Source organism: Amborella trichopoda, chromosome 7 (genome assembly GCF_054954075.1).
Source record: "Amborella trichopoda isolate Santa Cruz 75 chromosome 7, AtrichopodaSantaCruz75HAP2 v2.0, whole genome shotgun sequence".
NCBI classification, from domain to species: Eukaryota; Viridiplantae; Streptophyta; class Magnoliopsida; order Amborellales; family Amborellaceae; genus Amborella; species Amborella trichopoda.
The window spans coordinates 42,686,104-42,701,684 of NC_142342.1; the positions used below are offsets into that span (position 1 = coordinate 42,686,104).

At 36.0% G+C, this 15,581-nt stretch overlaps 1 protein-coding gene across 6 annotated transcripts; it reads left to right on the forward strand.

Moving 5' to 3' along the window:
• Positions 1-1,157: 1,157 nt before the first annotated feature.
• On the forward strand, positions 1,158-12,840 carry LOC18423072 (Nucleic acid-binding, OB-fold-like protein). 6 transcript variants are annotated; one of them, XM_020670342.2, is made up of 15 exons: positions 1,158-1,498; positions 3,878-4,709; positions 4,785-4,914; positions 5,569-5,698; positions 6,732-6,830; positions 7,041-7,337; positions 7,432-7,539; positions 8,286-8,357; positions 8,456-8,542; positions 9,608-9,679; positions 10,016-10,108; positions 10,196-10,303; positions 11,180-11,248; positions 12,296-12,382; positions 12,479-12,840. In XM_020670342.2, exons 1-14 carry the CDS (start codon positions 1,310-1,312, stop codon positions 12,368-12,370), a joined length of 2,361 nt encoding a protein of 786 aa, XP_020526001.1. In that variant the 5' UTR covers positions 1,158-1,309; the 3' UTR covers positions 12,371-12,382; positions 12,479-12,840. The 6 variants fall into 6 exon arrangements, with proteins under 6 accessions (XP_020526001.1, XP_011625307.1, XP_020526011.1 ...); XM_011627005.3 differs by having other exon boundaries at positions 12,296-12,359; XM_020670352.2 differs by having other exon boundaries at positions 12,296-12,350.
• Positions 12,841-15,581: the final 2,741 nt, after the last annotated feature.

Sequence of the window (15,581 nt, forward strand, 5' to 3'; positions counted from 1 at the left end):
CCAGAGACGATCACCATCCAACCAATCCATTGGATGGGGATGAAGGCCGCCTTTGTTGTTTTCTATGGGCCTCATAATCACCATCCAAATATTGATTGGATGGTCATGATCCTCATGTGTTTGTCTCATTAGAGATTAGCATAAAGAACAATATTATAATCCTCATTACCACATGATATGTGTGTTATAACTTACAAGTGCTCAACACCGTCGATGAGTTAGAGAGAGAGAGTTTTAATTCGGGATTGTATTCTTTAAGACTTTACTATTGTTTCATAAATTTCACAATCAATCACTCTTAGTTATTAGATGTCAAATTAGATATATTGGAGTGTATCATAAAATTCAAAAAAATTTATTATAAATTTTGAATCTAATCAATTACATACTTACAAGCATCTAATTTAAAACCCGGAAGACGAGAGTATTTATGACCTCCGTACTAAAAGTAAAAGATGAAGTTCCTTTAAGGCTTAGGCTTTATAAAAACAAAATAAAAAATCACCTCAAATCCTGAACCTGATTTTGTTATTTTTACAATTATAATGTTGAAGCGCCGAGATGATCTATTTAAAAGTTTTTCACCACTTGAATTGTAATTTACAATGAGTTATGAGGTGAGGTTTTACTTATGGGATTGTTTTGTATACATGAGAGATACAAGGTTGTCACAATTGCTTACAACCATCTAATGTGAAATTTGATAGCTTGGATATGTCACAAAGTTTGAAATTTTATTTTTTAAAGTTTGAGCTTGGTCAATAAAATAATTGCAGCTACCCAATTTTACATCCATTGGTCAAGATTAATGTGTTTATGTTGTACCAAAAGTAAATAGTTTCATTCCGTACTTTTTTTAAACTTATTTTAATGGGTGCCACCCTATCAAACTATTTTTCAAAAAATAAATAGCATCTTTTTATACTTTTTTATTATTTATTATTCATGACCTTTACTAGACTGTGAATTTATTCATTATCCATGATCTTTACCAAATGGTGAATCTCTCTCTCTGTCGCTCTCGCTCTCGCTGTCTATTGGACATCCATGACCCTTATGACCATATATTCGCTATGGTCCTGTGATCATAAGGTAATTATCGTATACTCTGGTTGTTCTTCTTATATAAAACCAGGGCTTATCCATCGATCAAAAATGACCAAGGGGAAAAGCCTGAAATATCCCACCAGAAATCTGTGAAAAACCAATTTTGAGGTTTATCTGGCGGTTTCGAAATTCATGAAACCACCGTTGATGCTTCTCTTATAAGCACTGGTCTCATTTGTGGTTTTCCAATACCACTTTCGCCATGGATGGGCTCACAAACTGTTACGTGGGTCGTTTTTTCATTCCTTTGAAGCAACCTCGAATTGGTTTTCGAAGCCCTAAATTTGTGGCAATGGCCTCTGATGGTGGGTCGAAATTTGATCATTGGGATCGAATGGAGATGAAATTTGGAAGGATGATGGGAGAAGACCCTAAACTAACCTTAGCTAAGGTGCGCTAAATGATGGTTTTTTTACTGATTTTTTAAGAGATTTCTTGCCATTAAGAATGTTAAAGTAAGCAATGGAAGCTCAAATTATTGAATTTCATTGGTTTTTAAGTAGCTCTATTGATAGATTTTTGTAAAACTTTAAGAAATATTTTGCAGGATTGTCTACAAAGAGACCATTTATCTTTTGCCCATGGACGTCATCGAGCATTCTTGTCCCTTAAACTTCAAAATGGCTAGTTGTAAGAGTGTTATTGAATAGACACAAAATTCGAAAGAAAAAAATTTCTCGGACTTTGTGACTCACCTCAAGCTATCGAATTTAACATTTAAGGAGTGAAAATAACTGTAACCTCCATGTGCAAAAGATAATGGTCTCTTTGTAGACAATCTCATATTTTGCTGTCTAAAATAATAAAATTAATAGAGGAGACATCATTTATGGAATTTGAAGAAAAATTAATCTGTTTCTTGCCTATCATGTAAGTTACTTTTGTCTTGATGAAAAGTATGCAAGCATTAAGTTGGATGGTTTGCAGCTATGGTTTGCAAATATGTTTTCAATGTCGGTTTTTTGTCAGGAGTGGAAAATTCCGACCTTTTATCAGTTTCCATAGTTTGTCTCCCAAAGTTAGCCATTGAATAAAGAGAATGAATCGATGAAATTTGATGACTTGGTAAAGTGTGGACTGGATTTCGGTCAAAATGTACTGAAACAGGCTTAATTGAAATGTCCAAAATTTCGAAAGTTATTCTCTATTCTTCTTTCAAAATGAAAAATAAAAAATAAAAATAGAAATAAAAAATCATTTTGTGAAAAATAATTAATTTTCAAGTTATATCGGGCAAATTTTGTCTTGAATTTGGGCTGCATAAAATGTGTGGACATTCAATTGAATTTACAGTCAAATTTGCACGGATAATAGTGTTTTACAACCTGAATTTAGCTCTAAAATTATGGCTGTAGTAGCCCACTTGAGTATCATTTTTCATAGGAAGATGTAGTAATTTTTAGATTAGTTTATCATTTTAGTTGATTTCCAGCTGAAAAACAGCAAAACAAGGAGGAAATCTGGGTCAAATTTAGTTGAAACAGTACACTCGATAAGTGATTTTGGTTATTAGTAGACTAAATTTTAACACTGAGTGATGTTTCCATAATAATTTTGACTTTATCTGAGCTGCTATGGTTTGTGGAAATTTAGTGTGGGATGAGAAATCCGCTTACCTTATATATAAATCATTGGAAAAATTAATATGTGGCGTGGAATTTCATTAGAACGTGCCCTACTAGCACAATTTTTGGTTGTCCAGCTGTAGAACCCCTTTTCCTTTTTCAATTGTGTTTTGGGTAAACTGGCCGTTAAACCTTGGTTGTTAGTTATGTTCATTGTGCCCTTGCACTTATGTAATGTTTGTATTTGGCTATGGTTTCATTATGTGGTGTCTCATGATAAACACATGAGAATCAACTTTATATTTTGAATTATTGACCTTACAAATTCATGTCATCATCATCATCATAGTTTTTTCCCAATTAATTGATGTCGACTACACGAATCCTTGTCCGCCATTCTGCTCTATTAAGGGTCGTACCCTCAGTGAGGCCATATATCCCTATATATTTTCTCACTACTTCCAACCATATCCTTTTGGACTACCCCTTGCCTTTTTAGAGCCTTCCACTTGAACTAACTCACACCTCCTAACAAATGTTGTACTGGGTTTGCACCACACATGGCCAACCCACGTACGTCTACTCTCGCTGATCTTATTGCCTACTGGTGCCGCACCTAAATTTTTGCAAATGGACTCATTACGAATTCTATCCTTTCTTATCTTGCCACTCATCCATCTCAGCATCTTCATCTCCACCATATTCATTCTATGAATATATTGTTTTCTGACCGCCCAACATTCCGCTCCATAGAGCAAAGCTAATCTCAAAAGCTTTCCTATAAAACTTGCCATTCAGCTTCATTGGTATATACAGCAATCACATAAAATTCTATTTGCACATCTCCACTTCGCCCACCCCAGCTATAATTCTATATGCAACATCTTCCTCAATCTCTCTATTTTTCTAGATTATCGATCCAAGATGTCGAAAATGCAATCTTTTTGGTAATTCCTAGCTGTTAATCTTAACTACTTCCTCGTCTCTACTCCTATTATTACTAAACTTGCATTCTATATACTTTGTCTTAGTCCTGCTAATTTTAAAACCTTTAGATTCTAGAGCACCCCTCCAAAATTCTGACATATGAAAAGGAAAAGAACTTAGTGGTATCCACATATTTCCTCCTTACACCAAATAGATATGCGATGGTTTTCATATGCAAATTTGATGCATGCAATCTTGACTCTTAGTTTCTCTCGCAGATAATGGGGAGGAAAGAAAATCCGGATGCCTCTTATCTTGAAATTGAAGAAGCCTACTACCGTTCGAAAAAGAAAATGGACAAAAAAAACAAAGGTAACTTAGATATGGATGCAGCTGATTTTGCTCAGTTTGAGGTTAGGGAAGCAGAGTCATCTAATATGCCAGCTAATTCGTCTCTCTCAAGCAAAAGCATGAATGTTGATAAAAAATTGAATCTGATGAGGCCAGTCATGAAGAAAGGAAGTAAATCTGTGGTGCCATTAGTAAAGCCTGTTGCGGTTGAGAGACCAAGACTCCAGTCTAGTGAAAAGATTGATACCAAGTCTAGTGAAAAGATTGACACCAAGGGTGATACCTCAAATGTTATTTTGCGAAAGCCTTCCATTCCACGAGCTGATGACATAGAAATGAAGGAATACTCTAGAGTACATGCTAGGCCAAACTTATCGCTTAATAGGAGCAAGGAGGCTAGCCAGGATTTCAGTAACATTATATTGTTGAAGAAGCCTGAACCCTTGAATTCCTCTGATGCCTCAGAGGAGAAAGGAATTCATGAAAATTCTTCTGGTGCAGTAGTATTTGATCGAGGTGTTGTTTCAGATGATGCCAATTTGAAGGATATTAAGCTCTTGGAGCCAATTGGTAAGGAAACTATTGGAATTGATCCCAATATGAAATCAAATGCCCTGAATAATAATCTCCAGAATAATTTGGAAGGTTCTTTAGGGGAGGAAAGAGTGAGTGAGCTTAATAACAGTATTGGAGGACCCATAAAGAGTGTTGGTAACAACTCTACAGAAATGGCAGATCAAGAAAATGGGCATGGAGAAGGTAACTCATTAATTTTGAATTGTAGCTTGACTGGTATAACTGTGTGAAATAATATTTCAATTTTTTTTTTTCAAGGAATGCACCCAAGTGCATTGACTATAGATGAGCAATCTAGCAAAGAATTAACCAATGTTGAAGGTTTGAATGCGAGCACAGAGCATCCGTTGAATCTCATGAAAGCTACCCTACAAGGGAAGCCCTCGAGGTAATAGCAACAAGCTGTCTCCCTTTCATTAGTTTGTGGTTGGTGTCTTGGTGATAATTGGCTTGTGTGCATGATCTGATGCACAAATGCTCACAAGACCCTTGATGTCAACTGTGTTTATGGACATTTGAGTACCCATAAAGATGATGGCCTAGCAATTTCTTCTAAACTATTTGTGATGAATTGGTTGGTCTAAATACGAGTTCTCGAGTTTCCTGCTTGTATTCTATTAGGGGCTATTTATTTTTTTGATGTTTATATGTACATGAGAAACTGCAAGTGATGTATATAGCAAATTTTACAATATTCTAGTATATTATGGAAAATCATAGCCCATAGGGACCATCATCAGTGAAATGTAGTGATGGCTGGTGATTAAGAGATAATGGGGCCCACCATTTAGTATCAGGTCCTTTTCTGGCACGTGGCCCTCTCTTTCCATCATTATTCATCATTTAATTTGGATATTGATGACCTGAATGGAATATGGTCTTCCATAGTGTGTTGGACTACAATTTTTCTTTGCATAAATTCTAGAGATTCCTCTTGCTCACAGGAGATACCTAACCTTGCCATGACTTGGTTTGCATTAAAAAACTGTGTTCTTTTGATTTCATCTCTTAGTTTTGATGCTTATATAATTGTTTATGACAGGGTTAAATCAGTTGATTCATCTATAAAGGAACAATCCCGTGCTCCCAGTGACATAGAGACAAAGGATTTAGATGGTGAGAGGTATAATGATGCTACAGAACATAAGCATTTTATATCATCAGAATCAGAGGTACGGATCCTTTATTTCACCTGGTCTACTATTGTTGGCAAAGCATGGACAACACTTTTATAATGTTGGAAACGATGATTCTTATACTTCTATGACATCAATTTTAAATATGAAATGTATACTGTAATGCTGTGCACTATGGAAAACCATAGTCCACTGGGATCATCATCATTCCATGAAATGGACAAAAATGAAGAGAGTGTAGGTCCAATCATTGAGGTCGTTTATTCTTCTGGTAGGTTCCACTCTTCATCGTCATTTCTTCTTCTGGTGGGTCCCACTCTTCATCATCATTCCTACAATTTTGTTGAGGGTGACTCCATTGGACTCTGTATTTTCATAGTGCATTGGATTATAATCTCCCTCCCTATTAAATAAAATGTGTGGCTCCATCAGATATAGTAAATCATCTTTACATATGATTGGTGTTCATAAAATTGATTCGGCCAAGGTACTCGGGCCTTGGCCGAGGCGAGGCGAGTAACTCGCCCAAATCCTGCTCTTTTTTTTTTATAGAAGATAAAGAAAAATATTGTTATATATGATATAAGTGCCACTTTTATCAATCACCTAGCGAGTGACGTGTTGGTTAGGCCCCCCCACATCAACGTACCTCTTTACAAGAGGTCTTGAGTTCTATTCTTATGGGGGCTACTTTTTTTTTGGAACTCCCATTATATGAAAAAAAATGACAGTATTTGTTCCCATCATATAAAAAAATGGCGGTCTTTAAAAGTGGTGTTCTCTAGTGGGATTCAATCCCCGATCACATTAAAACATAAGCGTGAGGACTAACCGTGAAGCCATTCAAGCACTTTTGAGTTAAATAAGACGTATTAATATAATTAAAATTTAAAAGCATGTACAACCTACTTGCCTAGAACTCGTCTTGCCCATTGGGCGAGGTCGAGTTACTCGGCCGAGTCCAAGTAGTCTTGTCCAAGTCTCCGAACGCTGCATATGATATAAATGTTTATGCTTTACCACATACAATAAATCATTTGTGCATATGTCTGCTGATTTGTGCGTGTAGGCACATAAAACCAGTGATTGGGCGAGAGCAGAGATGTTAGTCCATACAGGAGATAGAGTGGAGGTGGAATTAATCAACTGCAGCAGCAGAGGTTTTGTAGTAAGTTTCATTTATTTTGCAATTGTTTGAATATGTAGTTGGAGTAAAGCTTCTATGGAAGTGGATTGCTTCTTATTAATGATGCATATTGTTCCTGTTTTTATGAGTTGCAGTTTGTGAACAAAAATCTATGATGATCATTTTTATTTTATTTTTGATAATTTATTATGGTCAATTTGTCACAAAAAATATTTCCTCTTATATTTCCAGGCATCATTCGGATCTTTAATTGGGTTTTTACCATATAAAAAACTTGGTACTAGATGGAAATTCTTGGCATTTGAATCATGGTTGAAGAAGAGTGGTTTGGACCCATCTTTATTTAGGACAAATCTGGGTGTTCTAGGTGTGTCAGAATCACCAAAATTTACTAAGCCAGAGGTTAGCCTTGAGCCAGAAATGGATAAAAGCAGTGATGACAAAGTTACCCAAAATTCTGCGCTAGATGATCTCCTCGACACTTATGATCAAGAGAAGACAAAATTCCTGTCCTCCTTTGTTGGCCAGGTTAGAATAACTAGATCTATGAAAAATTGCTGGATTGTTTTTTTTTGTTGCTTGGGGTATGCTAAACTTTGTTGAGTGCATATACACTGTGTAGAGGATCAAGGTGCATGTGATACTGGCTGACAGAAAAGCCCGAAGGTTACTGTTCTCAGGAAAGCCGAAAGAAACAGATGAAATGATAGAAAAAAAGAGAACCCTCATGGTATGTTACCTTATTTGTAGCATATGTCATTTTCCTTTACATTAAGTGCATCAAAAGCCTCCTCTAGAGAGCTACTACTATAAATAACAGTTATTTGCACACACAAAGTGTTACGTTTACGATCATATTCATGATGGGGGAGATTTTGTCTTTGCATCTATTTCTACACTTAAAATTGCGGGATTAAATCTCATGCAAAAGAATTCCGGTAAGCCTGACTCGAAAGAATTTGAATAGATATTACTGTCCAAGTAACATCAAAACTCTTGTTAATACCCCCCCAAGGAGCTGTCTTCAGTGGGGGTGTGACTTACATTGAGGACATTAACATTGGAGCTGTCACATCTTTTCATATTTGAAATTCTGTGAGCTATATTTGGAAAAATTTGTCTTAATTTGATGTAAAGTGAGCTCATGTCAGGCTCAGAGGAAAATTTTATCGAATCTACTCCTCATTTACGAAGGACTCAAGCCTAGGCACAAGAATTATCGATAATCCAAGAGGATTTTAATGTAACATTTGAAATATTAGTCTATTTCCTCCATTCTTAAATTTGTAGTTTCATCACTGCTATATTCTTGAGTCATCCCCTGTCACGCTTTGTTAGATCCAGTTTATCAATTTACTTGTTCTTTTACGTTTTATGATTTTTTGGCTGTTTTTTTCTTTTACCATTGTGTTCAAATGCATTCACATGATGATTGTTTCTGTCAAATTTTGACCCCTTCCATGCACTTTTATGCAGGGGAAACTCAATATTGGGGATGTTGTGAAATGTCATGTTACGAAGATCACTTATTTTGGTATCTTTGTGGAGGTAATATTTAGGCATTTACTGTTCAGATTTCACTCAAAGCTACAGTTTCTTCCCATGGGTTATCAAGATTCTTCAAATTTTATGCTTGATTCTGGAAGGTTGAAGGGGTACCGGCCCTAATTCATCAGTCAGAAGTTTCATGGGAAGCAACCTTAGATCCATCTGCATTTTACAAAGTTGGTCAGGTAAAAATGACAAATGTTTCATTCAGACTTACGTCTTTTGTCCTAGTGCCTATTGAAATTTGCTTGCAAAGAGAGGAAGTAGGTTTGGAAACTGAAATGGTTGTTGAAAACATGTAACAAAGGGACATGATTCCAGAAATATAAGAAATTAGACACCTGTGGGAAATGCATGGGGGGTATCAAAAATAGAAGAAAAAAAAAGAGTAAAAGGAAAGGAGACAAAATGTTAAAAAGTTTCTGAGAAATTAAATGAAAAACTAAGGAAATTGGCATGTAAAAAGGTGATAAACATGGGGAAAGATGGAAGAAAAGCAGGAAAATTTTCTTCTTCTGGAAATAAGACAATGTTTTTCCAAGAAAAACATTTGCCAAATACATACAGCCTTCCCAGCAAGAATGGTATGTCGTAAGGAACATGACCATATGCAAGTACTGTAGACCAGCATCATTGAATATCAGTTTGGTTCCATTAGGGTCTCATACCTTATGTTTTTCAAGGAGGACAAACATAAACATAATTGGTCTGGCTATGTCATTCAATTATATCTTCGTCACACTGGAGTTACTAAAGTACTAGAGAAACATCAGGAATATACTGCTAGCCCAAGGTTGACCCAATGATTTGTATTGGGATTCATTTGTATTGTTCTAGATCAAATCTTTCTATGCAGGATATCATCCTTCCCAGAATTAGGTCCTTTGCGTTTTTCTAAAAGAAAGTAAGTCTATTTTCTTGCAAAATACAGTGATAGGTTGTTGAAATATGTGAGGGACAATTTACCTGAGTCCCATCTCCTAGTTATCCTCTCTAACCTAGATGCACAAACGAACTGTCTTTCCTATCAATCAATTTACAGTGGTTTTAAATGGTTTCTGGGGTCTCTCATATATTGATGCTTATGCTTCTGGCTGATAGCTATGAAAAGTTATGCCTATAATCTTCTTATAACCAGAAAAAAACTGTTGTCAATCAGGTTTGGTAGATGTAATTGGATGTCAGATTGTCTAACTTATTCTTTGTTTACTTTTTGTGTTCTGATGGATTTGATAACTTTGTCTTTTCAGGATTTGGAGGCCAAGGTTCTTCAGTTAGATTTTTCTCTTGAGCGCATCAGTTTATCACTGAAACAATTAACAGTATGTTGCCATATAAACAATTGTAATAAATAACAACAATAATTATAGTCATATTTCCATATGGTGGCCATTAGTTTTTCTTTCTTCCCTTGTAGCTACTTATTCAAGTTCTATATTTGGAAGATTGAATGTTCAGATCCCAGTTACTGTAACAAACAGAGTGGTATTTGGATGAGCTTTTGACTAGTTTTCCAAAAGTTTTGATTGGATGGGCTTGTATTTGAAGCCTGACATATTTGTGAAACTGCAAATAGGACATTGATATACTTATTGTCATGGAGTAACAACTATTTACGGTGCCTGGACATTGATTTGAGTTTTAAATCTATTGTGAAGCAGCCTGATCCTCTCTTCGAGACCTTGGAATCTGTAATTGATGGCCAAGGTTCATTGAGCAGGACCCTTGAAGCAGTACAACTGGATGAAGAGGTTTCTTGCAACATTACGTGACAATTTTGTTGTGGTTAGTGCATGTATGTCATGGTCCCCCTTAACTGACTATGCAATATTTTTTAGTGGTCTGATGTGGAAGCACTCATCAAAGAACTGCAACAAACTGAAGGTGTTCAAAGTGTCTCAAAAGGCCGTCTCTTTCTAAGTCCTGGCTTGGTGCCTACTTTTCAGGTAAACTACCAAGTTTAAGATGTCATAATTCGATTTAAAAATACGAATATTCTCAGGAATGGTTTAAAAATCCAAAATGGAAATCTTGGCATAAATTTGTTAAAAATATAAAAAAAAAATCACAAGTATAAATAACAAAATATCATCATCATTGTCAGAACGTTTTCCCAACTAATTGGGATCGGCTACAAGAATCCTGGTCCGCCATTCTGCTTTGTTAAGAGTCGTACCCTCAATGAGGCCATAAGTCCCCATATATTTTCTCATTACTCTCATCTATATGCATACCCCTTACCCTTTTTGAGTTTTTCACTTGAACTAACTTATGCCTCCTAACATGTATTGTATTGGGTCTGGCGCTGCACACGACCAACCCAATAATTCTATTTTTTCTCATCTTATCGCCTATTGGTACCATACTTAAGTTCTCTTGAATGTATTCATTTTAAATTCTATCATTTCTTATTTTGCCACTCATCCATTTCAACATCTTCATCTCCGCTACATTCATTCTATAGGTATATTGTTGATTGACCTCCCAACATTCATAAAACAAAGTTGGTCTCACAGTTGTCTTATAGAACTTGCCCTTCAGCTTCATTGATATGCGGTGATCACATAATATATTTTTAAAATTTAGATTTGTGCAAAGCACATGCCATTGGCCAGTATAACATAACTTGGAGTCTAAGATTCTTTCTCCCTCTCTTGCTATTTCTGACATGAAAGATGACAATCCTTGCTTTCTTTGGGCTCCATTGGAAGAACCATTGTTCTACAAGAAAATATCTACTTAACCACTCAATTGTCTCTTTCCTACGTTTCATGTTTTGAGTTGTACTATTGTTTTCAATTATGAATCTGTCTTTGTGACAGGTATATATGGGTTCGATGTTTGACAACCACTACAAGTTACTTGCACGATCTGGAAACAAAGTGCAAGAGGTATGTGAAGTTTTGAACTTTTTCAGCATGTTTACTAAGGGAAAGCTGTCTCCGCATGCGCAGATCTGCTCCTTTGCTCTCCCTACCGCGCTTTCTCTACATGAGAGAGAGAGAGTAAACGGGAAATTATAATGAAAAATGGGAAATTTTTTATCCTATTTCTGTGCACCCATGCACATAAAAAGAACGATTCACATTGGAAATATGAAGTATTTTGAAACTTCTGATCCTATTTCCAAGAAGGGAATTTTTTTTTCTTTTTCGTGCATCATTTGAAGCCATGCACTCATTTTGAGGGTGACTATGATATGTGTAACTGGTTGCGTGGCTCTTATCTTATTGATAGTTATCATTGTCAGGATATTATTGTTGGGGAGTTCTATTTGGGTATTATCATTGTGTTTGTGTTTTTAACGGGGAATTTAACATATAATTATCAGGAATTTAATATATTAAATTAATATATTATTTAATATGTAATAATTTTTTGAGATTAATAAATATGAATTCAAATTATAGACAATAGAAAACATAACTATGTTAAACATTTTAAAAATACAAAGTTGACACTACGTTCTTGTCATCATCATTATCATTAAAGCCTTTTCGCTACTAATTGGAGCTAGCTACACGAATTCCGGTCTGCCAAGATTATCCATTATCAATTCGTTGCAAACTGCGACCCATTTGCCTTACTAAGGTTTTAGAGCTATTTCTAGGCACATGCCGTGTTACTTTTCAAATTCAAAATGCTTTTTGAATTCAATGCTAATTTGCTTCCATACCACATGAATGATATTGTCCGGAAAGGTTTTTATTGATAATAATGGAGAGCCTTAAGATATCACGACAAATGAATTTTATCGGTATATTATCGGCAAAAGAATATATTGTTCAATTATCAGAGATAATTGTCACTTAGGCGCTCTCATTTATAGTCTTAATACGTATTGTCTCTATTCTACTCTAGAATGAAACGCCAATTTTTCAGAATCAAATCAGAAATTGGGAGCTAATGCAATGATATATATCCTGTTTATGATGCAGGTGGTTGTGCAAGCATCCTTGGACAAGGAGCAGATGAAATCTGCAATCTTGAGATGTACATCAAGTGTGCAATGAAAGCCTCTTTCTGTCTCTCTCTCTCTCTCGCTGTCTCTCACTCTCTGAAATTATAATGTCGTTAATTCTTCCTGTACATTCCAACCATTGTCTTCCTTGAACTTGCAGAGGCTAGATAGATCTTTTGGTGCCTGATCTGTGAGCAGAGTTCGTACGTATATGTGATTTCTCGTTGATGGAAGGTACGCGATGGAAATTAGAAATAGATCTTGGTGATGAGAAAATTGTGCATCGCTACCTCTGCTCGCGTGCATGTGTGTGAGAGAGGCTTGTGCATATGATTCTGGAAAGAGAGAACTTCTGGAGAGAGAGGGGCTTGTGCATATGCTTGAGAGAGAGTGTGAAAGAGAGAGAAAGAGAGGCTTTTGGATGTGCTTGTGGAGAGAGGGAGAGGGTTATGCATGTTCTTGGAGTACAGAGTGTAATAACTGTACATTTACTTCTTTGGGTAAAAATTCAAATTTAATATCTTTTCGGATTCAATCAATTAAAAAAGTTAGGAAAAAGTCTTAAGAGATATAGTGCTCCTGCAGGAGTATAGTTCTGTCCATTTATCCCCTTGAGTAAAACTCAAATCTAGGAGTGTTATGAGGATTTCAAATTTTGGGGATGTTGCATCTTTGCACTGTGAATTAATCTCAATAACGAAACTTTTCAAATCACACTCTCTATTTGCTTAAAAAAATATTATCGCGAGATTACCGAGAGTGAGACCCAAGTGTTAGAGAAAAGTCAAGAATTTTTCTCTTGAAAATACTATGCAAGGACTACCCTAGCACTGGCGGTAATGCATCTGATTCTTTGTTGGAGTGTGCTAGCGCTCAGCAAGCTACAGCTCGAAAGTAAGAAGCAAGGGTGTATTAGCACATCCGTTTTCTAGCTGGAGTGCGTTAGCGCCCAGCCCAGCATCTTGGGTACTTCTCAGAATTTCATATTAAAAAAAATTCTCCCAAATAAATCTTCCGCTTGGTGGCATGATGGAGTTCATGTATATGGTATGCTCCACAATACCATATGTGCTCAAATAAAATCCCACACTAATGTAATGGAGAAGAATAGAAATAAATAAAGCCTCTAATATTCTATAGAGGATTAGATCTAAGTGCTTAAGTACATGATATCAATTTTTTTTTTTCTCCCTTCTTTGAAAAGGAAAAAGTTTATATTGAGGCTCTAAACAATCAAATTGGAGCTGGCTGCAAAAAAATTCACTAGATTTTGAGGCCCCACCTTAGATTGATCATCTCAACATCAACATGCATGGACATGAGAATGGATTTCAAGTTTTGGAAATAGTGTATCTTGTTTCGTCAATTTTCAAGATTTTCGAGTTTTCATAGATCCGTTCAATCTAATATTATTTTTAAAGCTTTAAATTTAATAATTAAATATGGAAATATATTTCAAGGCCTAATAAAGATTTTCAGTATGGAAACCACATTTCTCAATACTATTTGAAGGTGCGTTTTACTTTGATTGTTTGGAGCTTCTGCTCCAAATATACTGCACCTTTTTAAAAATGATATCTAGAGATTCTTTTATTTTTTGAACTTTTTTTTTTTTGCCAAAAATTATTCATAGAGATTCTTTGTTAAATTCTAAAACTTCATAAAGAAAAAGTTCTACCAAGTAGTTTTTTGCCTCGAGGGAGTCTTCAATATGCTCATGCATGAGTAATATATCTGGACTTAAAATCCCTTTTTGTGTTCCCTCAATTTCGTGTTGCAATACCATATGAGTGGTGGGTAATAGGAATGGCAATGGATCGGGTCAACCCTAGCCTATTCCAGCCCTAGTCCGGCGCAGGCCTGGCCCGGCCCGGCCCCAACCTGGCCAAAAACGCCCTGGCCCTAGCCATAGCCATATCAAGGCGCCGGGCCGGTTGGCTGGCCGAACCAAGCGAGCCTTGGCCCAAGCCCAGCCCTGCCCTAACCTTGTCCCGGTCCTTGGGCCACATTTCATACCCAGGCCATAGTTTTAAAGCAGCGGGCTAACCAAGCCGGGTGAGGCCACCCATCGTGGGTAATAGCTTGACGAATTTTGGGAAAGTTTTTTGGGCAGGGCATTTTGAATAAAAAATGGGATGAAATTTGTCCTTTTGCCCTTTTTTGAAGGGCCCCTATGGGATCAGCATAAACCTTTGTCTTCACGTTCCTCAATAACTTTTCACCTACGTACCCGTTTTCTCTTTTTTTTAATTATTAAATTGTCCCTGCTACTGGCCTTTAGATGGTATGCAGTTAAGTTTGCGGTTTCGAATAATTTGAGACCGTTTTAACTTTTAAGTTGAAGGTTAGAAGTTATCAATTTCGGACGTTCAAAATCTGAATTATGTAAATGAGATAAATTTCTTAAATAAGATTTTAAAGTGAGGTTTTGAATAATTTTGAACCTTAAAGAACAAATGTATGAGAAATTTGAAAAAAAATGGAGAATTTTTTGCTCGTACTAGGCAGAAATCTCTCTCTCATCGAGAAAGATTAAATCACTCGATGGTCTTATACTGCAGCAGAGCCACTTTGAAAAGTGGGGTTTGTAGGACCCCAAAATTTGCATATTTTGATCTTGACTATACGATTAAATTCATAGGAATAAAAATAAATCCACAAAAAATGGGAAAAAAGGATTCCACTATTTTTGGCGATGAAAAAAGGAGGGTTCAGTCTGAGCTTCTCAAAACAGAGAGAAAAAGAATGTTATCCAATCATACTTGCACATTACTCTTGTATTAACCAATCATCACCACTCGATACTTGATTGAATGGTTGATACCCCATGGGAAGCATCTCCCTTTCTACACTATGCCACTATCTCTAACATTCGAGTCTGATATGATTGGAGGATACCCCACATATATTTAGTATTCAAAATTTCAAAATAAACATAGAGACAATAACTGCTTTTATGTAGAGAGGGTACGGTTAAAGTGGGTTCAGGGTGCACTTGTTACACTGAGTCCACCCTCCCAAAAGTTTTGTATTTCCCAACCAGAATCTGAATAAATTTTTGTAGGGTTTATGATTTAGGCTTTTTTTTTAAAGTTAGGGTTTAAGGGTTTTTTTTTCTTCTAATTTTGTTTCATGGTCTTTAGGACATTTCATTTTTATTTCCAAGAGATCATGAGATGTTCTTGGTTTTGAAGCTCCAGATTCTAGTTCCGAGGCAGAAATTTATTTACTGTGATTTGGGATGTGTTTCGGGACAAATCTTC

What these genes read in the sequence shown, in the direction of transcription:
- LOC18423072 (XM_020670342.2), top strand. Translation starts at nt 1,310, where the DNA reads ATGGATGGGCTCACAAACTGTTACGTGGGTCGTTTTTTCATTCCTTTG. An exon ending in AGAAAATGGGCATGGAGAAG is followed by an intron (nt 4,710 to 4,784) that starts GTAACTCATTAA and finishes TTTTTTTTCAAG; the next exon opens with GAATGCACCCAAGTGCATTG. An exon ending in TTATATCATCAGAATCAGAG is followed by an intron (nt 5,699 to 6,731) that starts GTACGGATCCTT and finishes TTGTGCGTGTAG; the next exon opens with GCACATAAAACCAGTGATTG.